The 27,888-nt window shown below is 27.8% G+C and overlaps 1 protein-coding gene across 1 annotated transcript; it reads right to left on the bottom strand.

Moving 5' to 3' along the window:
* Positions 1 to 14,889: 14,889 nt before the first annotated feature.
* Positions 14,890 to 27,561, bottom strand: LOC100199699 (probable cyclin-dependent serine/threonine-protein kinase DDB_G0292550). Its single transcript, XM_065795869.1, has 9 exons — positions 27,039 to 27,561; positions 19,120 to 19,201; positions 18,031 to 18,127; positions 17,676 to 17,758; positions 17,151 to 17,305; positions 16,998 to 17,049; positions 16,860 to 16,921; positions 16,709 to 16,746; positions 14,890 to 16,444 (listed from the first exon to the last, which is right to left on the bottom strand). Exons 1-9 carry the CDS (start codon positions 27,509 to 27,511, stop codon positions 15,006 to 15,008), a joined length of 2,481 nt encoding a protein of 826 aa, XP_065651941.1. The 5' UTR covers positions 27,512 to 27,561; the 3' UTR covers positions 14,890 to 15,005.
* Between the last annotated feature and the right edge of the window lie 327 nt (positions 27,562 to 27,888).

The following is a 27,888-nucleotide window of genomic DNA, read 5'->3' as shown; positions in this document are numbered from 1 at the left end:
AGACTACTTCCCTGCATTAAAAAGAAATGTCGGATGAAACAGTGACAAAGCCAATTACTGAGGAAGTTCGTAAAGCAATTGATACCCTTTTAATTTTTCGATGTTAACTCAGAGTCTGAGGGGATATATATTATTTGTCCGACTTAGCGATTGTCCGAATTAAGCAAAGCCCTCGTTAAGTCGGACTTTTTGATGTGTGAATGTTTGACTTATTGAGATTTCGAGACTCATCGAATATTCTTCGATATATAAATATTATGTACATAAATAAAGAACAGTATAATCTAATGTGAAGTATATATTTTTGTATATATAATATATACTACAAACGAAAAAAGTCCAAAATTAATGTTTGTTTCAGTGACTTGCACAATTCTTTTCCAAACAGCTTTAAAGTATTCAAAGCTACTCTTCCAATTTCACCATTCTGAGTTAACGGGATTCTTTTGTATATATATGAAAAGGTTTTTTAACATTTTCCTTATTTGATTTCTTAAATTTAAACTCATTTCTATAATTTATAATGGAATGGATAGAAATAGAAAACTTTGGTGAAAAAATTTCCCAAAATTTACGTATTTGTTTTTTCGTTTCAATTCTCATTATTGATATAAATCAATTAGCGCTTTACGTAACTTACACCAATTCTAAGTTCCGCAAGAACTTAGAATTGGTGTAATTTGTGAGATAGATTGTAAAAATATTCAAATTTCGAGAATTAAAGTTTAACTTCCAAGCATGGTTGCCATGATTAAAGTAAGAATACAATTTTGATAAAAAATTTTACAATTTTAATAAAAATTATCCGATTATTTAGTATTATAGTCCTCAGTCTTTTATTAGTTCCATTAAAATTGATTCACAAACTTGCTTCAGCCGGATCTGAAAAATTAGAAGCTTGTTTAATAAAACCTTAATTGTGTTTATTTATGTTTTTTTTTCAAATTATTCCTTATACTGTCTGTTATGTTTGGTTTCGAGCGTCTTGGACCTCTTCCAAATAAATTCTGTTTAGTAAAAAAAGGTTTGATTCATGTGTTACAACGACTGATATAATTATGAACGAGCCTAATTAAAACAAAAGTAAACTACGTAGCTTTTATTAGTCTGAAGAAAAAAAAAGTGCAGCTATAGATTAAATGGATGACATTAACAGAAAGATTCAATATCAAAAAGGAACAAACTGCAATATCCACTGCTTATGTGTTATTATACTGTTTTAAATTGTTGACTTTATATGATTTTCAGTTGTAAGATTTATGTAGTTGGTTCCTTTTAGTTAGTTGCGTTCTGTTAAATGTCAAATGTTCAAATTAATGTTAATGTTATAAAAAATAAATTCTACTTTTGATATAATCGAACCTTCATTATTTCACAAACTAACTTAACACATTATGTGTAACATACTTTATAAGCATTTAGATGTTTAATAAAGTTAGATCTAACTGAAAATAAAAAAACTATATTGTAATCAATGTAATTTTAAAAAGAAACATTTTACTTACCCTGGACCATGCAATAGTAGAATAGGTTAAACATATATCAAATGAATTTAATAATGATTGCTACACAATAGAGGTATTTATTGATTGATCCAAAGCTCACAAAAAATTATACAATTTCGGTATATTGATGGCTTTCATGGTTATTTCTCTTTTGTTTTACTTTTTTTCCTAAATTATTCAACTAAAAATTGTGAGTAAAGTTTCTTTTCTATTTCTAAGGCTTAGCGTGTTTTACTGTTTTAATTATTACGTATGTTAATATTTAAAACACCAATGTAACTGAGCTCACATTGTTTGTATTTGAAGCATTTATATCAGAAACCCGTCAAGTGACATTTTTTCAAAAAATAATATTACAATAGATTATAAATGGTCAACTTTGATTCCACTGTCTTATGCAGAAACATGTGAACAATCAAGCCTTTTAGTTGATTGTATTTTGTCTTAAATTTTCGTAAATTGCAGAAAACCGTCAAGCGAAATCACATAGCGGCTTTCTGCAATAAATTTTTTGTATGGCTTGTTTCGTTATCATATTTGCGTATAGATGGCACTACAAGTAAACTAAAAATTAAAAAAATTTACATTTACAAAACATTAATAGAAGCTAGGGCAGTAAAATGTAGAAAAAAGTAAAAACCTAAATGATACTGCTTTATGTTCAAACCCCACAAACAAAAAGAAAAACAATTGGGTACAACATAAAAATCAAAAGTACGTTTTATCCAGTTTGAAAAATTGTTTTTTTTACAAAAACATGGTTTTTTCTCAAAATTGAGTTACAAGCTTATGCAACCTATTACTGCGGAGTCAAAAACCTTTCAATACAAGAGGCAAAATTGTGGTGGAAATGAAATTGATGGCAATATAAGTGTGCTGATCAATGAACACTTTTCAAAATTTGAAGTGGATGATACATTATGGTGCTAAAATAAAGCAATATTTGGATGTATAGTTGTTTTAAATGGGCTACCCTGAGGTGAGAGATTAAGTAAAATGTAGTTCTTATTAGAGGTACTTTAATGAAAAGTTCAGTTTATCATTTGGGCAGCCATAATTAAATTATTGCGGAAAGTGTGAGAATTTTAAATTAAAACTATGAGACCCTTGTCAAATTGACAATGTTAAACGCAGCTTAGTTGCTGAACTTATGATAAAATTGCACAGAGCACACAAATAATGATAAAATTGGCACAGAGCCAAGAAGGTTCATACAAAACAAAAGATGATTGAGAACGCTGATAAAAATACCAAGGTGCTTTGTTTTGGCTACATGCAAAATTTACCACTTCCAAAAATACCTGTGCAGAAGGTGTTCTATATGCGATAACTGTGGTTTACCCTTTCGTGACAAGTAAACCGTATGGCGGTTCATAAAATTTGTTTCCAAATGACGAGTGACCCGCATGGCGGTTCATAAACAATTTTTAATATTTCAAAACGATTGTGGTGATAGCGATTGTGGTAAACTTTAAATTTATCTTTAAAATGTGAATAAATTCTTAAGTTAGTGCTTCAAACCGTTTGTTATTGCATTTATAGATCGCTCAAAACTCATTTTTAAAAAATGACTAAAAATAGTTTAAATTATACTGATATAAATGAGATCCTTGATATTTTTTTCAATAATAGTGGTAGAGGTTTTGATTATTTGACTATAAACTATAAACGCCTTGTTTGTTTAATATCGAAAATGATATGTTTATGTATTTCTTCTTTCTTTACTTAAGATTACATAAAAAATATATATATTATTGTTAATTTCAACATGGTATTTTTGATCACGTGACTAAGATAACAAAGAAAAATTCGAAGTTTTTTAATATTCTGAAAGCAAACTCTTTAACAAAAAAAGATCCTATTTGTTAAAATCTGACTAATAATTCTTATTTTATATTCTTTCAATTGATCATGATCCTAGTTTGTTATTTTACGCTCAGTCATAAAGCTGTTTTTGACTCAGTCGCGAAAGGTCTGATGTATTTTGGGTACATAACATAAAAACAAAAAAAAATTATATTGTACATTAACCGTGAAAGTGAGGCCAATAAATCCCTAAAGGAGTTTTGCTCCATAATACGACATTATTTGAATACTGAAGTTCCTAGTGGAACTAAGCATCTAATTTTTTTGCAGTGATATCTTTTTAGGGCAAAACAAAAATTATTGTATGGTCAGATGAATCTTTGTGATAGAGGAATATTCACTACTGTTTGTCACTACTTCCCAGTCAGGAACCACTAATTCTTACCTTTAGATGGCAATTTTGAACCTATCTTTACGTTTTCAGTATATGAAACCGTAAAGATAAGTTAATAAGTTGACTTAAAGAAAACTCAAAATAAAAAATAAGCAATTTAAAAAAAAGTTTTATTCATTAATATTAACAAAAAGTTATTTTTTTACATTTTGTTTAAATAAAAAAAAAAAAGGAAAAACAATATTTTAAGTCATTGGAATAAAGTATTCCCTAAGTTCGAACCTCTGATGGCAATAAATTTCCTATTTGACATTATTCAGAGTGATTTTTTATAGCTTTCTATTCACTCACTGACGAGTCCGCATTTTTTGATTTTTTTTTTTTTTGTGGAGGCCAAAACTTCACAGCGCTTTTTGAAGCAATTCTTTTGATCGTACAGCCCTGAAATTTTACAAATAATCTTTTGCCGACTAACAATAGCTATATTTGTTACATTTGATTCAATAAGTATTTTAGATTTACGATACCCCACCTCCCCGTTGGTTAGATCTGGAACTCCGAAAAAATATCGGAAACCGAGAGGGCATCAAAAAGTGTTAAGTATCAATATAAATTTAATTAAAATTTTTACAAATATTCCACTTGTTAATTTCAGACAAATAAAAATGCGTCCAAAAAAGAACAAATATATCAACCGAGAAGAAGACCCAACCAACATTTAAATTAATAAAAAAATATATGCTCCAAATATTTTTGTTAATTATTATATACAGAATTCAAAATACATTTTTATTGAATATTAATCATAATCAATACGCAATCAACAAGAGCAGACGTGTCACAATACGCAATCAACAAGAGCAGACGTGTGAACGGAAGAAGTTTAATATAGAAAAATAAAAAATAATAGATTTTTATTTTATTAGTTATTATAATTAAAATAAAAATAAAAAAGAAGACTGAATAAAAATATCACATTATCAAGATAACATAATAATATGGATTTAGAAAGTATTGAGAAATTTGTTGCAGATTTACTTGAAAAACAAAGCAATGCAAACTTAGATTAAACCAAAAAACTTTTGAAAAAACAAGAGAAAAGCTTTGCGTCTTTAACAGCTGCGAACTTGAAAATGTTCACTGAGAGACTTGACAAGTACGAAAAAGAAAATATAAAGAACCTAATAAAAATAAATAAATTCGAAAATGATTTAGAACAAACAAATAAAAAAGTCGTCTCCTTAGAAAATGATTTACTTGAAATGAAAAAATTTATTCAAACCAATGACGATATTGCTTCAGAAAAATTTGAACTTGTGAAATCAAAAACAAAAGAGATAAGTTCAAAGCTAAAAGACAACAGCGAGATATTAAAACTAAAAAGTAAGCTTAGAGAAATAGAAGATAGATCCAGAAGAAACAATCTGAGAGTCGATGGTTTAAAGGAAAGCAAAAATGAAAGTTGGAGTGATAGTGAGGCTAAAGTGTTAAAATTATTTGAAGAAACTCTTGGGTTAAAAGATATAAAAATAGAAAGGGCACATGGAACTGGTTCTAGAGACAATAAAAAAGTCAGATCCATAGTTTTGAAATTGCTCAATTATAAAGACAAGGAAAACATTCTAAAAAATTCTCGGAAATTGAAAGGGGAAAATATTTATAACAATAAGGATTATTGCGCGGAGACGATGCTAATTAGAAAAGAATTACGGGCGGGTATGAAAAAAGCACGAGAAGCTGGAATGTTTGCGTATATTTCATACGACAAGTTGGTGGTTCGCGAATGGTCTCGAAAAGCAACGTAAATATTTTATATTTCTTTTAACGATACTTTATTTTTATTTTTTTTAGTTTTTCAAATTTTAATTTAACTTTTAGAAATGGAGAATAATCTCTCTTCTAATATTAATGCTAAAAATATTGTTTTTAACGATAATAACTCTGATAATCATACTGAAACCTTATTAGAAAGTGAGTACTATTTAATACCTGAATCTACTCAATATCTCTGTGAGAATAAGAATAAATTTTCAATATTGCATATTAATATTCGAAGTATGAATAAAAACTTCGAGAACTTTAAGTGTTTATTGGGAGAACTTAATCATGATTTTAAAATAATTTGTTTCACAGAAACTTGGCTTAAAAGAAATAAAACAAATTCTAATTTTGAGTTAAGAAACTATGCATCAGTTCATCAAATGCGCGATATTTGCGTTTTCGGTGGTATAAGCATATACGTTCACAATTCTATTGATTTTATTCAGCGTAAAGATCTTAATGTAAACAATACAGATTGTGAGGCATTATGCGTTGAGATAATAAATAAATTAGCTAATAATATTATAATCAATGCTATTTATAGAACACCAGCTGGTAGTTTAAAAACATTCAAAACTTATCTGCGCACATTCCTAAACACAAAAAATATATTGCAAAAGCATGTTTACGTAGTTGGGGATATCAACATTGACTTACTCAACCATGCCTTAAATAGTGAAGCAAAAACTTTTATTGATATTCTTCTCGAATACAACCTTATCCCAACTATAAACAAAGCAACAAGAGTAACTAAAAAATCATCGACATTATTAGATAATGTTATAACTAACAATTTTCATAATAGCCGTTTTAAAACTGGTATAATCAAGACTGATTTAACCGATCATTTTCCTATATTCCTTATTACTGAGAGCGTTACTCTAAATAATGCTACCCACAAATCAACAGTATTCATGAGACAAATCAATGAAAGTTCCATATGCCAATTTAAAAATTTATTAAATAATTACGTCGATTGGAATCTTGTACTGCAATCACACGATGTAAATAATGCTTATGATTTATTTCTAAACCAATTTTCTAAAATATATGAAAAGGCATTTCCTTTAAAAGTGAAAGTAATAAACTCAAAGTCGGTTGTATCCCCATGGATGACCAAAGGCCTACTAAAATCATCAAGGAAAAAACAAAAATTGTATGATAAATGTTTAAAAAATAAAACTTATAAAAATGAAACTAATTACAAAAATTATAAAAGTTTATTTGAAAAAACTAAAAAACGATCAAAAGTAAATTACTATGCTAAACTACTTGAAAAAAACAAAGGAAACCCTCAAAAAACATGGAGTGTTATTAGAGACTTAATTGCGAAAAATAAAATTGAAAAAAATAACTTACCGCAAAAACTTATTATTGAGGGAAAAATGATTTATCATAAAAAAGTTATTATTGAGAAATTAAAATTTTTTTTTCTTGATGTTGGCCCAAATCTAGCAGCGAAAATTCCAGTTGGTCAAAAAAATTTGATTCATATCTTGCAACAACTGATTTAATTATGGAAGAACCGATTTTAACCAAAAGTGAACTGCATACTGCTTTTAATAGTCTGAAAAAAAATTAAAGTGCAGGTATAGATCAAATTAATGTTAATGTAATTAAATCTGTTTTTGATATTATCGAACCCTCATTATTCCATATTTTTAATCTCTCCCTTAAATCAGGTCATACTCCAGATAAACAAAAAATTGCAAAAATAACACCTTTTTTTCAAATCTGGCGATGAGACCAATATTTCAAACTACAGACCAATCTCAGTCTTACCCTGCTTTTCTAAACTAATTGAACGCATTATGTACAACAGACTTTATAAATATCTATCTGAAAATAAGATTTTATATAAAAATCAATACGGTTTTAAAAAAAATCATTCTACTAACCATGCAATAATTGAATTGGTTAAGCATATATCAAATGGATTTAATAGTGATTGCTATACAATAGAGGTTTTTATTGATTTGTCCAAAGCTTTCGACACTGTAAATCATGAAATTCTTTTGAAAAAATTAGAAAACTATGGTGTTAAAAATCAAAGTTTACTTTGGTTTAAATCATACTTAACTAACAGAAAGCAATTTGTACTTAAAGAAACAAAAGACTCAAAAAACAACTTAATAACTTGTGGAGTACCCCAAGGTTCTATTTTGGGACCATTACTGTTCTTACTTTATATAAATGACTTATATTTATCATTAAAAGTATTAAATACTATCTTATTTGCAGATGACACTAATTTGTTTTATTCTCACAAAGATATTACTGTTCTTTTTAAAATATTTAACGAAGAATTAAATAAGATCAACGAGTGGTTTATAAGTAACCGACTATCATTAAATGTAGAGAAAACAAAATTTATCCTATTCCATAAACCAAGTAAAGCCGAGAATATTCCTCTTAAACTACCCAATCTTTTAATCAATAATAAAATAATTAAAAGGGAATTGACTACAAACTTTCTGGGAGTGCTCTTAGATGAAAAATTGTCATGGAAATTTCATATTAAATATATTGAAGGTAAGGTCTCAAAAAATATTGCCATGTTATACCGAACAAAACCTTTTCTCAATAACGAGTCTTTAAAAAATTTATCTTTTTCGTTTATACACAGTTATCTTTCATACTGTAACATTTCCTGGGGTAGCACTAATCACACTAAACTCAAAAAAATTTATAGTAAACAAAAACATGCTTGCAGGATAGTATTTGGGGCAAATAGAAAAACACAATGCGAACCTCTCTTACGTCAGCTTGGAGCTTTAAATATTTATAAGCTTAATATTCATCAAGTAATGTTATTTATGTTTAAAGCAAAACTTGGGTTTTCTCCAGTAACATTTCAATCCTACTTTAATGAAATCTCCCATAAATATCCAACCAAATTTTCAGTGAATAACTTTGTTATTCCCATAAACCTTCTTAAATTAAGTTCGTACCAAATTCAATATCGGGGACCTTTAGTTTGGAAAAAATTTCTTCCAATCTTTAGTAAAAAATAAAACTTGGTTTAAAAATGCACTTTGCAAAGTTTTAAGGATGATTCAAAACGGTATTTACTGAACATGGAATTTGATATATTAGATTTCAAATACCTTTTTTGAAAACAATTTAAAGGTTTGGACTGATTCGCTTGAAAATAAATTAAATCTTTATTACTTTCTTTAGCTTTTATTAAAATGGTTTCTAACCATTAGTAAAAAAGATAACGAAAATAAAATTGTCTTTTTCGTTCATATTTTTGATGATATTAAATAATCAGCCCAAATACTTATGTTTACATATATTGCTTTTTTTTTTTTTTTTTTTAATTAAACAACGCATTTTTTTTTGTGTTTTTATAACTTTCATGATTTTCTGTCGTTTTTAATTTTTTATTTTTAAAATTATTCTGCTGGAAGATTGTTAGCAACAAATTATTTTATTGCTGAAGTATTTGATTTGTTTTTGTTTTTGTATTTATACTGTCTTTTTTGTCTTTTATCATTTATTGTGCATGTAAATTTTTGTGTGACGGGGCTCGGTGATAAGACAACCTGTCTTCTTCTTGCTCCGGCCAGGATTTTTCTTTTATTGTAATTTCTTTTTTGTAATATTTATCAACGGCAAAATAAATAAATAATAATAAAAAAAAAAAATAAAAAATAAGTGTAATAATTCAATTTTATCAAGATTAAAAAGTAGAAAATAAAATAAATAAATAAAACTTTTTAAAAATAGCTTTCTATTCAATCGACTAAAAAGTAGAAAATAACTTTTTTCTGTTTCTGGTACTCGTGGAAATCATGTACTTAGTAATAATCACTTTTGTAAAGCCAATACTGGAAGACATTGAAGGCAATTCATGTACGTATGTAAACAAACAAACTCATTGAAGTAAAGGAATAGAAAGTTTGGCGCCTTTTAAGTCAGATGCTTTCAAAATCAAATTCGTTTTAAATGTACATAAAGCTAAAGGCGCCAAACTTTAAAATAATTTTTAGGTAAAAACAGGTGGTTTTAGGTCAAAAACATGCAAAGATCTTCGCAAAGATATCTCTAAAAGTAAAATAAATTTTATTCCAATTTTTTGCAGTTTTATTTCTTTTATGTAGATTAATGTCCTGAGATAAAAAAAAAAACAATTTTTTTTTAAATCGTAAGATTTTTCAACACGTCTGAATTAAGGTCAAATCTATGGACCACATAATGGACCAAAAATTCAGTTTTTCAAAAATTAACATTCTTAATTTTTTTATCTCAGGACATAAAGCTCATCATAAAGAAAATTTGTATAAAATTTTAAGTCAATTGACAAACGCAACTCCTGCAATCTTTGCCAGAAAATGCAAAACTATAAAACAAAGAAAAATGCAAATAAAACTTTAAATATGATTTTAATACAAAGTTTATGACAAATAAAAACAGATTAAAATCTCCCTTTTTCATATACTGTTCCCTTTTCATTGTTGTATTTATCATCAAAGCCTTTCCTAGTTGCTCTAAGCTTTTTTCTTTGGTTTTTAAAATTTTCAGATGATTTTTTGTTCATTAACTTTACTTGGTAAATGTCCTGGATCAATTCCTAAACTAAGCAAAACATCCATCAAACCAGTTTCCCGATCATTAAACTGTATTAACAGCAGATGCAACACTAATTTCAAGTGTTGACCTTCCCACATAAATGCCTTTAGAACATTTTGTTCAAATCACATTATTGAGTGATTCATTTGCGTTCTGTGTTTCACCATCAAGACATCTTTCTAGTAACATGCCTGCATCAAGATCTTCGTGTGAAAAAATAGGTTTTATTATATCACAGACAGCTTAAGGAATGTTTATGCTGTTTTTATAAGTCAAAGTTTTATTAACTTTGTCCCTTTGATATTTACACCATGAACTGCTGGTCCGAGGACGATACTTGTGGCGCTCTTCATCACTGTTGCTTTGAGAACAGTGATGAATTAATCCAGCTATTGCTTTTTTCATGCCATACAAGTTTCCTATAAACGTAAACGTAATCCAACTTTTTTTGTACATGGCTGATACATTCAATTTTTTCAATTTTATACCCTGGATAAACATTCTTACGTACAATTTCCTGGTAAGACTTGCTGTTACCATCACCACAGTATTTTGTATGGGGCAGTTTGTTAAAAACTGTTGATCATCTAAATATTTATAAAGCTCCAGAAGCTTCCATTGCACCTGCACTAACCTTGTTATTAATTGGGCAAATGTGAGATTCTCCCATTCAGTATATCCTAGTAAGTTTTCATTTCTCTTCCAATACTGGCAACCCTTACAAACTTTTTGTGAGAGTTTGAGTGTACAAACAAACAAATTTTTCATTGGAATTACGTTGTAATATGGTTGGTTACACCCAAGGAGCTTTAATAAGTTGTAGCATACACTTTATATTAAACGCGCTAAAGTCAGTTTTGAAAATTAGCCGCCATCTTGGTTAACCCAAAACATTGTATGTTTTGCGCGAATCTTTATATTTTTAATAAAAAACTTTGATGAAATCAAGTCAAAACATTGATATAAATGATTAAATATTTTGCCAGGGTTGTAAGTTAAACGTTAATAAAATTAAATGTAAACATAAAAAGTAATATATTAGATATCTATCTTTCAATATATATATATATATATATATATATATATATATATATATATATATATATATATATATTATTATTATTTTTATTTTGTTTTATTTAGTTGCACTAAAAAGTCCTTTTTTTTTTTTTTTTTTTTTTTTTAGTTGTTCACGACATGATTTAAAATACAAATGTTTAAGATACCAATATAAAAGAGAATAATTACACTTGAAAAAGTTAAGGATAAATATAAAGAACGCGGACACTTTAAAAAGACCACAAGGTCTTGCTACAGAGAACCGCTGTTGAAACTTAGACATTTTTTTTGTTATAGTTTTAAGTTACTTGCTTAAAGGTGCTTGCAACGAAATCGCAATCCTTCCAAACGGCTTTCTGATGCAACTTTAATCTGTGATTTTCAGATAAATTTCACTTTCTCAAAATCAAAATATGCGATCAAGTAATCTTCATTCAATGATTATTATTTGATATTTCAATTAAGTTTTTCCATGAGTTGCATGTCTTTTTTTGATATTTTGAAATAATAAAATTCATTTTTTCATAAAGAAAAATAAATAGGCTAAAAATTCAACTCATTTTTGTTTGAAAAACAATGCATAGAAACATTTAGTTTTCACTTTATTTAAAAATGCCATTTTTGTATAAGATGAGCATGCTCAAATTACCCGATATTTTTATTGAAATTACGTAATTTAGAGTCCTAAAATAGCAGTGGTTTTAATTGCTTTTTAAATAAAAAGAAAACATAGTAAAAAATTTTAATATTTACAATACTGAATATTTTTCTGTATTTAAAATCAAAACGTTTGAATTTTTATTGTTCAAAGTTTGAGTTGATAAAATTAAAAAACAAACGAACTAATTTTTATTGTTGTTGTTGTTGTTGCTAAAAACATAGTATTATTGTTTCAACAAAAAGGGGCTTAAAATTTGATCTTTCAATGATAAGTTTTATTAATAACGAACCATTATATTCCAAAAATTAGTTCTAATCGTCAGGTTGGTATTTTTTACTTAATGCTATTTTTTTAAACTAACTTAAGTGCTCATATTACTAAGTTGTCTGGGTAATTTGAGGACTTTTGCTACTTTTTTTAAACCTCAATGGTTTTAAGAAAAAATTTCGGGTGTCCAATTATCTACCATATTATTACCTTATCTACCTTATCTTTTTATCTACCAATTATATCTAAGTAAGTTATATGAGTAAAGACCTATAAAAATTGTTTATTTGCAAAAATTTTGGAACCAGCATAACTATTTTTGAAAATATTCCAATTATCGCTTAAGGTGCTCATATTACCCTAATCTACCCTATATGTACAAGGCCAACAATATAATAATTAGGATGTTACTTTTTTCGTTTTATAGCATTGATCTTTACTGTATTGATAAATATTGACTTTTTTTAACAAACACTTGTAATGTAATTTTATGTTCTTTTTTCGTCTGTAGTAAAGTTAATTCTTCTGTAATACATCTGCACAATGCTAAACTTCTGGTATACAGACTTATAAATATGCACATACACATACAAACGCACCTACATATACACGTTCGCATACACAGATACATACATACCTTCACGTATATACATTCACGTATATACATTCACATATATATATATATATATATATATATATATATATATATATATATATATATATATATATATATATATATATATATATATACATATATCCATATACATATAAACACATAAATATACACATATGCATACACATACATACACACACACATATATATACCTATACGTACGCACTTTTTTTTTTTCTTCTAACAATTAAGAGAATTCGTAGTACATATATAATATAAGAAATATATATACATGACTAATAATCACTAATAGTCACTGCGGCCGTGGCGCAGTGGTAAGAGCGCTTGCTTTAGTAGCAGGAGATCCAGGTTCGAAACGAACTCTGGGCATATCGCTGCGGCCGTGGCGCAGTGGTAAGAGCGCTTGCTTTAGTAGCAGGAGATCCAGGTTCGAAACGAACTCTGGGCATATCACGATAAGGAAGGAGGCGAGAGCTTCCTAGTCAAATGCATTTCCGCAGTGCTCTGTGACAAGAGCGTTAAATTTTCTTGGGGCACCTAAATAATAAAAAAAATAAAAATAATAAAATAAAATATAATACAAGTTTAAATAAAGATCAAAAACTAGCGCAGCATTTGAACATTTAAAACCGTTCAGTATAATAGCGTAAGTAAAACAAAATATATATAAACCAAAAATCGTAGTCAATACGACCTTCAAATAAAGGGTGCAAGTGAAAAACCTGGGATCGTCAGTTTTTAAAAATATTGAGACATTTTTATTAACATGTCGTGCAAATCATAAACTACCTTCAGTGTTTTTGAAGCAAACAAATAAAAATTGGTCTAATTTATTGATAAGGATAGGAAGAAACATAACGTATGGGAAGACTTTGAAAACTAAATTTGATTTATCTCAGTTTGCGAAAAACTGACATCCCCTGATTTTAGACTTTCCCCAGACTTACCTTGCAACCTTCAATTATATTTAAATAAACGTAAAAATAGTGCATTTTAAATAATTATTGAATTAAAAAAAATCAATATTTAGGTATTTAAGGTATTTAAGTCTTATCACAGAGCACCACGGATGAGCATTTAATTGTAAATTCACGCCTCCTTCCAAACCGATGTCGTAAAGCTTGTCCAGAGGTGGGGTTTGAAACGCGGATTCTTTGTTTCAAGTCTCGCCTTTGAGGCAAGTGCGCAACCATTGCAAAAACTAAGTTAGTTATTAATCTGGTGCTTCAAAAATGTCTGGTTTGGCACTATACTGAACTCTCACACATGAGATCTTAGTTCTATTCTAGTTTCTGTACACGAAGCTTATTTAGTACTTCTTATTCTTCTTTGAACACAACTGCTGATTCATGAGATGTTTCGATATAAGTAATTGATCGATTTGCAAAGGAAAAGGCAAGAAAGAGCAATTTTAAACAAATTTGATTTATAATAAAATGTTAACATGTAGATTAAAATCATAGAGCTTATATTTAAACTATATACATAAAACAACAATTATTTTGTCCAGATTAAAAGAATGTAAACGTATACGGAAACACCACTAATAATACTGGATTAGTAGCATCAGGATTGCCAACCATTGCTTACAATTTAGGCATCTTTATTGGACATTAAGAACACGATGCTTTTCTATTCCATTTGTAGATAACCTCTATAATTTTAAACACAACTAACTTCGAGAAAAGACGGGGCACACTAACTTAACTCGCTTCAAGCGCTAAATATGTAGCTACGCCACTGTTGGCAAGGTAAATACATAATTAACGACAAAAAAAACAAAAACAACCTTTTAAACATAACCAAAACGTTGCGTGTGATTCCCTGGCACTTGGGGGCTTTAGTTCGAAAGAGGATGAGCCCCATACGCCTATCTCATCTTTAGATGTCGAATTAAATATATGCTAAAATGTAGTTATAATTTAAAAACCGATTACTTTCCATTTTAAAAAACTCATACAAAACTCAAATTCTTCTGCCTAATTTTTGAAAACTTTTACAATGAAATTTTAAAGAAAAATCCATTCGTTTTCACACTTTCTTGATCTTTAAATATTATTTAACCAATTAAATTTAAAGAGCACAGATAAAGCGAGAGTAAAAATATATTGTAACGTAAGGCCGCTTTTAATCGATACGCAAAAAAAAAAAAAAAAAAAGATATTAATTTAAGCTCAAATTTTTTATTACAGAGCAAAAAGTAAATAATTATTCAGGTTACTATATGTCCACTCCAAGGACAAAAATATATTTTTAACCAACGAAATATCTTATTTAAAATATTTAGTGTCTATTAAACGATCGAAAATTCGGTCGATTGTACGAAGGTTGCGGATGAGTCGGAGGCCACGCGTGACTTGACTGATGATTTGGTGAATTGATATAGTTTTCACAAGGATGATTTCGCGTGTTTTGATTCTTTGAATAACTTCCACTTTGAGAAAAATCAGGTAAACTGAAATTTGGGTTATGCGTAGAGTTTACTAAATGATTTGGAGTCGGAAAACGCGCGATCGGATAATCCTGAGTATTCGAATGATTTGGAGAAAAATTAAAACGCGCTTCCTGACTTTGATGAAACGATTTATTATTAAAATTATTATGCTGTATTGGAGATGCTGATGGTTCAATTATTGGCTGATATTCTGATGGTTGATATCCCGCCTGAGGCTGATACCCAAAGTAAGATTGTCCGGTATTACCTTGTGGTGGAATAAACTGACCATGGTTTTGCAAAAGCGCATTATTTGGTTGATTGTAAAAACTACTATTTGGTTGATTGGAGAAATTGTTATGTGGATTTCCTACCGCTTGATATGCATTTCCTGGTTGTTGATTTTCAAATCTGTTCAGTGACGGTACTGATTGATTATTCATATTATAATCGTATGTTGTTTGTTGACTATCAAATCTTTTTGGGGGGCCATTCATATTATAACTACTTCCTGATTGAGGACCGTGAAAATCAGGTGGCGAAACATAAGGTTGATTGTTACCACTAATCTGTTGATTAGAGAAACCATTTTGGCAGTTGGGATAGGTTGCCAGATTACTTTTTATTTCTTGATCAAAGAAATTGTTATGAGGTATAGAGTTAACAATCGCACCATTTGGATTAGACATTCGGTAACTAGGCATATTTAAATTCCTGTTGAAGTCATTATGCGCATCAAGTGGTATGTCTGACTGTTTGTGCCGATGTTTGTAGGGTTCTGAAAACCTTGAGGTATTACGGGGAACATAATTTGCGCTTGGCATGTTATTCGGCTCAAATCTTTGATTCGATGTTGTGGGTAGAGGTCTGATAGGCACATTTGGCCTAATATGAGAAGACATAGGCATTGAAAGATCTACAAAGTTTTTAAAATTAGCATTTTGAGGATTACAGTGACCATTTTGTAAAGGAAACCTCTTTGGAAAATCAGATGACAGGTTTTTATTTTGTAAAGAATCTCGATGAAAAAAATTAGCACTTTTGTTATTTGAATTAAAATGATTTTGATTTTGCGGGTATTGATTTGAAACACTTTTTGAAAAGTTAGAACTAGAGTTGTCAGAAGTTGATAAATCTTTGTTCTTGTTTGGATTATTATTCCGTGGTGTATGTTGGGTTTTAAATGGGTGATGCTCAATTGCATGATCCATTAAAGGATTAGTTCCATTAAATCGATGAGCTAGTCGATTCCGTGCAGCATTACTAGCTCCTCTGCCATTTTTATTTTCTACAACATAAAAAGTTATAAACTTAAATATAATAATTTCAATTAAATTCTTAAATATAGGTAAATTAATAGTTTAATTGATAAATCTAGCTAATATACCAAATTGAAATAATTAAAAGATAAGGAAATAATAAGACAATAAATCCATAGTACATTAACTTATTTAATTTACATTATATGGAATAAGTATTATATTCGATTTTATGTTTGAAGTTTAAATGAATTTTTTTTAGTTAAACTTAAAAAAGATTTAAATTAGCTTACCAGGGATTTTGTTTGAATCAGCTTGGAACTTTTCTTTCCTAAAGATAAATAAAACTATACAAGATGAAATAGTTCAATGAAAAAAAAAAAAAAAAAAAAAAAAAAAAAAAAAAGGCAGACATTTTTAAAAACTATTTAATTTTGTTTTCACCTTTCACTCTTTAATTTTTGCTTAGCTTTCCGTTCTTCTTCTTCGTCAGAATAGTCTAGAAACTATATTTTAACAATCATACATTAACTCATGCACAATTGACACTAGATAATAAAAGTAATTTTACAAACAACTTACTTCTACAGGTGGCTCTTGATCACCCTTCCACGAAGCATCTGACCCTTTTAAACTGAAAATAGAACAAAAAAATTGGTTATAAAATTAGAAAAATATTGTTGTCATTGAATTGTATATAGTAACAAGCTTAAACATATTCTAAAACAAACTCACTTTTTTAATTGTTCAACAAAAACGTATTTAGTAAGTTCTTTATTGAATGGCACAAAAAAAACCTTTGTTCCTTTTGATAATTTTGATACATCAGTTTTTGCTAAAAGTCGGATTGTATAATAAGGATGTTTCACTGGACCAAAAGTATCAAATACCTAATTCACAATACATACAGGGTTTTTAATAAGGTTAAAAATGGCAAGGCCAGTTTTGGCTATTTAGTTAAAGTCATATTAAAAGCATTTGACCCTAAAAAGTTTTAAAATGTTGATTTAAATTCTTGTTTTATTTGTACTTACCGCCAGCTTAAAAATCGTTAATAATGATCAAAAAATTAAATTTATTTGATTTATAAATTTTAAATTAAAAATTCAGAATCCTAATATATCTGCGCATAATACTAAAACACATCTGCTTTACAAAAAATCTATTTAATTTTTGCACATCAAACTCTTTGAAAATTAGAAAATGGCTGTAAAAAGAAGGAAAAAAACAAAAAAACCAACACACAAAACAAAAACCAACCTTTCCTAAATAATGTTCTGAATTCAGAAAAAATGCACTTTCTGCATCTAAAGCTGGTGCATTCAAGTCAGCCTCCACTACGACTAAAAAAAATAAAAAAGGATATCATTTCTAACACATTCAACATACACAAGGCAACATACACCATATTATTTATTATAGTTATCTTTACAACTTTATTTAAACAGTAATTGGCAATTAGTGGTTAAATAAAATTTTATTTAACAATTTAATTAGTAACATTTTTAGAACTTAAAATCTTTAACTGTATACAAATACTTAATAGGGTGCACATATACTGTAAATACATAATAAGGTGCACATATACTGTCAAAAAAATAACAAATAAACATACTCAACTTGTCCACAACAGACAAAATTGAACCAACAACCATCAAAGTATCTTCCTTAGTAAGTTTGATATCTTCTATTTCTTCAATAACAGGTAGCTCCTAAAAGAAATAAAATTCTCGTTATATGTAGAAATTTTTGATTTTAATCACAAATATGCATATTTCACAACTTGCTCTTTTTTTCCAAAACAAAATGTTATTTTCTTTACTTAAAAAAGGTCCACAGCATTATTTAAATGAATGCCATAAAAACAGAAAAGAATTGCAGATCACCAGCGTAGTAACCAACCAGGTTATTATTTATATATCTTTCTACAACACACTAGTCTGCAGAGTACTAGTATATAGACTTCAAAATCTAAAGGTATTCAGTTCGATTGTTTAAGAGGAAAGTTTGAACAAAAAAAAACAAAAAACAATACAAAATCCTCTAACACTTCACTTTAGCTGCAATGCTATATAAAAAATACCATAAAAAAAAAACAAACAAACACAAAAAAAGCATTTACTTGTTACTTCATGCCCTGCTAGTTTTTATAATTATATCTTAGTATCACTATCATTTATTTTATTGTGTAATTATGTTTCATCCATGTTTATAAATATACATAATGTATAACTATTGTATAATTTATGTTGCAAGCAATATCAACAGTTTTAAACATTTGACACAGTTAACACAGTTTTGTTTTGAACAGGTTTTAACATTTAATACAGTTAACACAGTTTTGTTAACATAAAGTTAACAAAATTGTGTTAACTCTATGTTCTATTAGTATTTTTTAAACTGTTATTTGTATAAGATTGCTTTCTTAAATAAATTTATGATATACATTTATTAGATGCCATAAAACACCTTTTTTTTCTTCAGCAGTCAGATGAATAACAATAAATCAATCTTTAAGGCATTTTTTTATATAAAATGTTGACTGACTCATAAATGATTCACTAACTACAAGTTAAAAACTATATTATAAGACATTAGTACATTTTAAGAATAAAACTTAAAAGAATCTCATAATTAAAAAAACAAACAAAACAAAAAAAGAAAAAACAATTCAATTTACTTCTAAACAAGAAATAAAACTGACCTCCAGAAGCACTTCATTGTGAACTTTAGGAACATAGTTAGAGATTTTTGATTCATCTTGAATAATTGCTGCAAGATTTTCTCTTTAAAAATATCATCAACAAAAATCAAATAAATGCTTACAACAACAACAAAAGCAAACAAACATTAAATATACATACAAAGGGTGGGAATTTTTTACATTTTTTTCTTAAAACTAATTTACCTTATAACTACTGGTGGAGAAATGTTACAAAAAGTATTTTAAAAATAATTTCAACCATAACAGATTTAAAAAACCTTTTGAACAAACTAATTTTTTCGAAATGATAAAATTATTCAAAAATCAAGTATTCTAGTTATAAAGTTGCGACAGATTAAAAAGTCTTGTTTTTTAAAGGACCTTTATAAACTAAAATATTAATTAAAAAAAAACAAAGTAAAAATATACATAGGGCTGAAAATACCTTACAAACAGTGCTGTGGCTGAAAGTTCAGAGCCCCCTTGCTCCAATTTGTCATTAGGGCATTAAAATCTTAAAAATTGTCCATTACTAGGTGTGTTACTAAAAAAAAATCCTTGTATTTGGAAAAGAACCCTTACATTTGAAAAACACCTCCAAATTCGCAGGTTCTACAAATCGTCTAGCTTGGCTAGCCTCCATGCTTACAAACTACACATAAAAATCTATGTAACCTGTCGGTTGTTATTGTTTGTTGAGTTCTAAATTTTTAGATGTAAGACTTTAAAAATTGCGTCATGGAATTAAATATAGTTCTAAAACTAAGTTATTTTATCACAATAACACACATAGAAATTTGGCCTCTAAGTTCATGAAGTTTCTTTGAAGAAATAATTTAACTTTCGCAAGAGACCTTTTGCACACTTTATTTGTGTAATCAATGTCTAATGGACAATAATTCCAAATATCAGCGTCTTTCCAAACACTCTAGGCAATTACCAGTTAATGCCAATTTTAACTTTGTTATATCATCAACATTTCTTCTGCAAGAGAACCTTGGCTTGGCCAAGCAATCCACAATAAAATTGTAAGCCTCTATTATTGATTCTTTTATTTCCAAAATCAAAGTCAAAAGCATATATTTCAAGCAATAGATAGCTCTTGAATTCCATCGTGTATTTGAAAAGCCCTGGTTTAGAAAAATGCATTGCAAACCAACTCTATGTGTCTCAATATAACTTGCATCTTTTACAAATCCAGCTCTTTGTATAATCATTCCTGCCATATTTTTTACTTTCAATAACTGGCCCGTTAGGCTTGTATTTTTCAATTAAATCATGGCAGTTACTAATCAACTCATTAATGAACCAGTAATTAATAATAGGCAATTTTGATAAGGAATCAAACTTTGAGTTTATAAAATGGTTAAGAATTAGGTTGAGAACATGAAGTCAACAAGAATGATACATTAAACCTGGAACAATTTTTGTCAAACGCTTAACTACTCCCTTTTTAGAATATGTATTTACTGCAGTGGTGTCACAAAGTGTCAAAGCAGAAATTTGATCTAACAAATTTAATTCCAAAATAATATTGTGTAACATGTTATAAATAGAAACAGAGTTGCCTTTCTCTAATTTTTTCAAAGATATAACCAAAAATTTAGACTTGCTTGAAATGCAACTGCTATAATAATGTTGTTTTTCTATGCTCTTACCATCAAAATGAATCGACGATATAAGACCGAATCAAGCTTGATTCATGCACAAGTGTAGAAGCTTTTTGGACTGCTGATCTGCAAATCAATGTCTCACCAACTGCATTGAGTACAGCTTCCGCAATCTTTGCCATACAACAACTTACTGGATACCCTTCATTTTCAGATATCTTAAATGCCATTTTACCGGTAATCTTTGCATGTTTCAATGGGATTGTGTAATCATCATTTGTACTATTTTCTTCTTAACTTTCATTACTTCTCTATCATCAAACGATTGGACTACAATTTGTTTAAAGTTCTTTTCTTTTAGGTGGCAGGTCTTACAGATTTGTTGTAATAGGCTCTGTGACAATACTGCACTGACCTTTGCATCCATTAGAAGATTTCTAAAGTTTATGAAAGAGTTTATCTTCCAGACTTTATAATTTAGCATTTTTGGGAAATAAGTCAAATTATTTATCCCAGCTATTTATAATAATTGTCTTCTTATTTGTACTTTGTGAAGATTTAATAACAAATTTATAATTTTAAATAGCAGACTTTACCTTTCTTTGCACAGATTTTTTCGTAAAACATGGTATCATTATTTTAATTCATAATTGATACACTTTAATTGAGATTTCTTTAATAACATCACTTGATCTAGGAATGTTACCCAATTCTAAATAATATCTTCTTAATATCTCCTTTGTCTTACATAATTTTGAAAAATCCATCAGTGACTTCTCAATCAAATTTCCATATATACAATTTCTTGGTTTTAAAATATCGGAAGGGAGATCAATTTGTCCAATTAAATTATTTTCTGATATCTTATAGATCTAAAATACAGATTATACTTAAATATATACAATATATAATAGTTAAACAATGAGTTATTTAAGCAAATTTTCAAAATTTTGACTACACTTTAAAATGGATTTGTGTTTATATAGTTTATTTTTATGTTTTTATGAGTTTTAGGTAATTATTCCACTGATAGTTATGGGGCCGTCACTTAAAATAAATTACCACCCTTAACACATGCTGTGTAAATAAACATAAGACAACAAACAAGAATTGTTCAATAACCAATTTACTGCATATTTAGAACTTGACAGAACTAAATATATAGATGTATATTTTAAGGAAAAAATTATCACCAAATTGCATTTTATTCCAATATTTTTCTGCTTCTCATCAAAGTTAAACAAATTTTGCCAGTGCTTAGTTGTTTACCAACTTTAGAAATGCCCCTAAGAACTTTGAAGTCAGAATATTTGGCAAAATTTATTGGTAAAATAACAGATTATACAGACTATGTATTTAATATTTATTATAATATGAGTGTATATCTTGAATAAAAAGTTTTCAGACTAAGTTTTTTTATTGGACATGGGCGCACATTTAATACCGATCTAAAATTCAAAATTAACAAAACAAGTTACAAAAATTTCACAACATTAAAATTTGAATGATTTTTTTTCTCGCAATTCTATTACAATTCGACATTTTATTACATTAAAAACATTTTTGAAAGTGGACTATGCAATGAAATGAATTATATGCATTTTTGAAAGGACAATGCAATAAACAACAGTGGAAATTTAAACGATATCAATGACCTTGATGTCATATCAAGTGTTTACTTCAGACTGGCTTATACTATTTATATGTCTTTCTAGTTAATGTGACACTTCTATCTCCAATGGTTTGCACAGTCCTAACCTCTACCTCATTGAAATAAAATTACCATTAGAGTCAAGAATTTCTTAAAAAAATTTTGTACAGGCTTATTAATTTTAATATGAACATAACTGTCACAAAGTTTTAAAAACATTTAGAAATACCAGAGAAAGTTAAAATCAGATGTTCGAAACATCAGAGAAATGTTCCACTAACTTATTTACTTAACTTTACTAATCTTTTAACTGCAGCAATATGCTTTCCATTGTCAAATCCAATTTTAGTGTTTTTAAGTGTCTTCTTGAAAGCTAACATTGTATAAGAAATTTCTATATTGGTTTCTGCTGTAGATCAAGACTAATACATATTGTATGTTAATAGAAAGATTATTATTATATATCTAAAATATATAGTAACACATTCATAAATAGTTTGCAAAATATAAATATAAGATATCAAGGCTTCAATTAAATTATCCTGTATGCAATCAAACAAACTACTCATCTACAGACCATTATGCATCCTGCATAATGGTCTGTAGATGAGTAGTTTGTTTGACCAGTAAGTGTCTGGCAAAGAAAAAGAGTTGTTTTAATAGAAGATGATTATTAAATGATCAAATAGCTTATTGATAATTATGAGAAGTGATTGAGTGATTAACCTACAATTAACAAAGTATCAAGAGCTTTGTTTTATCAAGAAGATCTTACAGAGAGGTTTACACAACCTTTGTAACTTGCTGCTGATATGTTGATGCTGATTATAAAATTTGATGCTGATTATAAAATTTGAAGCACTTTATAGGGATGTGAGAATATGCATATTTTGCCGTAAAAAGTGTTCTAAAAATTGGACAGCATTTTTTTTTGATTTAGCAATAAGTTGAATCGGGCCTAACTAGGCTGCATCGGTATTTTGGAGCTAAATGAAATTTTGTATTTATTTTAAAAAAAGTTTTAATTTATTTCATGGTTATTTTTGTTAATAAAATATAGTGTAATTTTAAATTTTAAATCCTTGTTGCTTTTGTATGAACCACAACTCCTAAAATAAGCAAGGTTCGTTCTTAAGTTCAACAGGTCTTTTATAACTTTTATCTAACTACCTATCCTCAAAATTTGAAGTAAATATGATGTGACCATATTAAGTTTAGGTTGCCCCTAGCACACAAGGTTTTTCGTGATTTTGAAAATTTGAAGCATTGTTACCTTGAGTTCGCAGATGTAAAAATTCTGGATTATAAGGTAGTTTTATTGAATTCTGATTGGTGCATACCATTTATTTTCTTATTTCGTTTCAAAACTTTGTACAGATTTAATTTAATCTGAGATTATAAGCAATTTTACTAATTATACTAGTTAGTTGGCTTTTGCTGTTGTTCAACAGATTATTTTGATATCAGTGTATTTTTTATTATATTTTTCAAGATTGTTCAATTTTTATTGCATATTTTAACTTTAAGTTGTTAAAATAAAATAAAAAGGTAAAGCAATCATTTTTACATTTTAGCATAAAAAAGTTTATTAATTTTTTAATCCATTTTTGCCTTTAAATATCTTATAAATTATTTAAAATAGCCATTAAAAAAGACTTAGTATTCAGTAAAAGATTGGATTATTTTAAAGGACAGAACTCAATAAACAATGTAACAAGGATTGTTTACAGAATGATTTGGCTCTATTAAAAAATCAAATTTTAAATCAATAATTTTAATCTAATCTTAGGTAAAAAAAAAAAAAAAAATTAAAATAAAAGCACGACTTTTTATTTTTTTATTTTTATAGTGATTCACGAATCTGTAAATGCCTAAAAAAAATATTATTTTTGATCATCTTTAGTCTTTGTATAGTGATGTTACTTTTAATTCACAGATAATATGCCTCAAAGGACTTGTTATTTTTTTATATTACGAAAATAAATTTTCTTCTACTACCACAGCAAAAATTGTCAGTGAAAAATTTGGTTGTCAAACAACAAAAAATCAAGTTAGACATTTTATAAACAACAATGTAATTAAATTCAAAAAGCGCTTTCTAAGGGATATGTCAAAGTTTGAAAAAATTTGTTCAGAAGTTTTCTTGAGGACAATATTTCCTGAAGCTAATAATGACTTTTCATTAGCATCTACTCCAGCATTTGTAGAACTTTCTCAACCATCTAATTCTTCAGTTAGTCCAAATTTGATAAATCCAAGTGATAGTGTAGAAGAAACTGTGAAACTTCTTCTACACCAAGTGATTCAAATCCTTGGTGTAGAAGAAGTTTCACTATCCATTTGATGGCTCAACTCAGGAAGGTGTACATGCCAGCTGTACTCACCTTACTACTAAAACTGGTTGTCAAGTTGTGGCGCTAGATGAGTTAAGTGGTGGCACATCAGAGGACTACGAGCAGCATATATGTCAATCCATAGACAACTTAGCCAAAACTTATGCCTCTTTGCATTTAAAAGATTTTCAAGAATGTCATCAAACTATTATTGGCAACATGTCTAATACCATTTCCAATCGAGCTGTTACAAACCATACCACAACAAAAAAGTTAACTCGGGCATGGAACAAAACCAATGAGTTGAACTGTCATCTTCATCCTCTAGAAACCTTTTTCAGTAGCTGTAGATCTGCACTTAAAGTAATAGAAGAAGAAAAAGGAAAATTATTTGGTAGCAACTTCATGACCGGATATTGTTGTGCAACTAAATAAACTTTGATACATGGATGAAAAAGGTGATCCTAAAGGATTTTTTTATTATTAAAAGAAGAACTTTCTAAAGATTTACTTTCTAGTTCTAGATTTACTTTCTAGTTTCTAGAAATTGCTTGCATATTTTTTTTCAAATTTGTGGAATACTAATTCAACATTATGACATTTTAAAAACTTTTCTGACATCAGGTACAATTTCATGTGTTTGATTACAAGCCAGTTTATCTAATGACTTTGCAAACAATATTGCTAAACAAGAACTTTGTGCTGCTGGATTAATAGGAAAACTTATAACTAGTCCTTGGATCAAAAAATTTTATGTTTAAGCTGAAAATCCAATCTCTCATTTGGATGGTATTGTCATTATTAAAAGAGTCCTTGATATGGTTTACCAATATCTAAAAAATCCACTAAAAATCTTATCAAGATCACAAAAATTCTTTGATAAAGAGTTTAATGAAAAAGATCTTGTCTGGAAGACTCTCATTGAATTCTGCTCTAAAGACGACAATATGAAAGCAATAATTTCTGTTTGCTTGACTGCTATATCTGAATGTTTAGTGCAGCACAGAAATTGCACCTAATGCAAATCTTTGTTACCTATCATCAAGACTGTGTGCCAGAAAAAACAATGTTATAAGCTATTTAAATGGTCTTCCAAAACATGTTAAAGAGTCTGTGATGGAGTGGGCCATTAATTTTGCAACAAAAAAAAGAGAATAATAGATTAAAGTTGTGTGAAGTAAATAAGGAGATGACACGCAGAGCAGAGAAAAAAAGGCGAAAAAAAAAAGATACAAAAGAAAGGTAAAAAAAAATATAATAATAATAATAGATATAAGTGTTAAAACTTTTGGAAGTTTCCAGACATTAGTAAAGCAAATTTTAATGATATTTTGAATGTCATGTCTAGAGCTGCCATAGGCAGAAATATATGCCATATTTGGTATGAAGATGCAAAAAAATGTTATATATAATGGAAAAATTAAAAAAATAAAGAAAAAAATACAGGATACATATGTTGTTGCTTATTGGAGCAAAGAAGATTATTATGAGTGAATTGACTATGATATTCCAAAAGTTCAACTTGCTTGTGACATAATACTTGGTGATCTCATGATAGCATAAACATCTTTAAACGGATCACTTTTATTCATAAAGTTTTAGAATAATAAAGTTTAATGTATTTTTTATTATTTTGTTTTTACATATAAAACTTTATATTGAGTTTTAAATTTTTTAATTTATATTCCGTTTTATATTTATAACTAAATATTTGCTCAATAAACTCTAAGCTTTATTATACATTTTTTTGCAAAAAAAAAAAAAAAAAAAAAAAAAAGGGTCTATTTCTATATAGCCTCTCCATATATCAAAAATCACACCTTTAAAATCACATAACTTTTAAAATACTTGACCTACAGAGATAATTTTAATACTTTTAAAAAAAATCAAAACTAGAGGCATATATTTATGTAAAATATATAGTTCTATTTTAAATTTTCAAAATATTTTCTCATTCCTACGCTTTATTTCAATTAAGAAATTTTAATTTATTATTCAGAATTTTGCATTTCGAGTTATAAATGGTTGAGACTCAAAATTATGATATAATATAATATCTTCTTATTTTTTTATGCTTTTTAATTAATGTTTTTTTAAATTCAACTTTTTTTTGTTTTGATATATCTTTTTTATTATCAATTTTAATTTAAAATTAAAATATTATGAATATTTTGATGATAAAAATATGGCTTAACATCTATAAAAAATATACTCTAGATTGCTAAAAAATAACTCTATGTTTTTTGATTATTCAACTAAACTATTTGTAAAATAAATAAACAAAGTTAATTAATAAAAAATGATCAAAATTTTAAAAATATTTACCTTTCATGTTGGAAATCTACCTCATGGCTGTCCTCATCTTCACTTAAATCTTCACCATTAAGAATGCGATCGACTTTTAAAGTTAAACTAGATAACAACTTCCGCACAATAAGTTTATCTTTATTTTTAGTTTTGGGAATTACAGGCATAGATTTTTCACAGTCATCAGAGCTGCTAATTAAAATTGGTTGAACTTGATTTTTTGTAATTTCTATTACTTGAACTTCACTTGAAGTAGTATCTGAATCTTCAGTTTCACTTGAACTACTAGAGCTAACTGGAGCAAGTGATATATCTGGAAGTAATAAATTGGTATCTTCCGGTTCATGTATTTTTGTATTATCAAGAATAAACATGAGATCACTAGCTAACCCGATATCACTGTCTTCTCTATCAGCTCGGAAATCTATATCTTCTTCCTCAAAGTATTCCTGTAAACTTAGTTCAGCATTTACAATATCAATATCGTCCATTCTTTACATATAATTAAATACCGAGGATGGCCTAGAAGTATATATGCTTAATTTTAATAATATTCACATAATTTATATATATATATATATATATATATATATATATATATATATATATATATATATATATATATATATATATATATATATATATATATATATATATATATATATATATATATGTATTCAACATTTATATTGTGTATGGATATAAATATAATAAATATTATATTTAAATCCATACATAGTTAAATATTCCGTTAATTGTGTATAATTAATAACTTTAACTGCATATTACAACTTTGAAATGGTAATATTTTTTTAATAAACCTATAAAATCAAATATATTAAATAGAAAAACTTCTTTTAAAAACGCC

Source organism: Hydra vulgaris, chromosome 04 (genome assembly GCF_038396675.1).
Source record: "Hydra vulgaris chromosome 04, alternate assembly HydraT2T_AEP".
NCBI lineage: Eukaryota > Metazoa > Cnidaria > Hydrozoa > Anthoathecata > Hydridae > Hydra > Hydra vulgaris.
The sequence above is the reverse complement of the archived record's forward strand: the minus strand, read 5'-3'. Positions and strand labels throughout refer to the sequence as shown.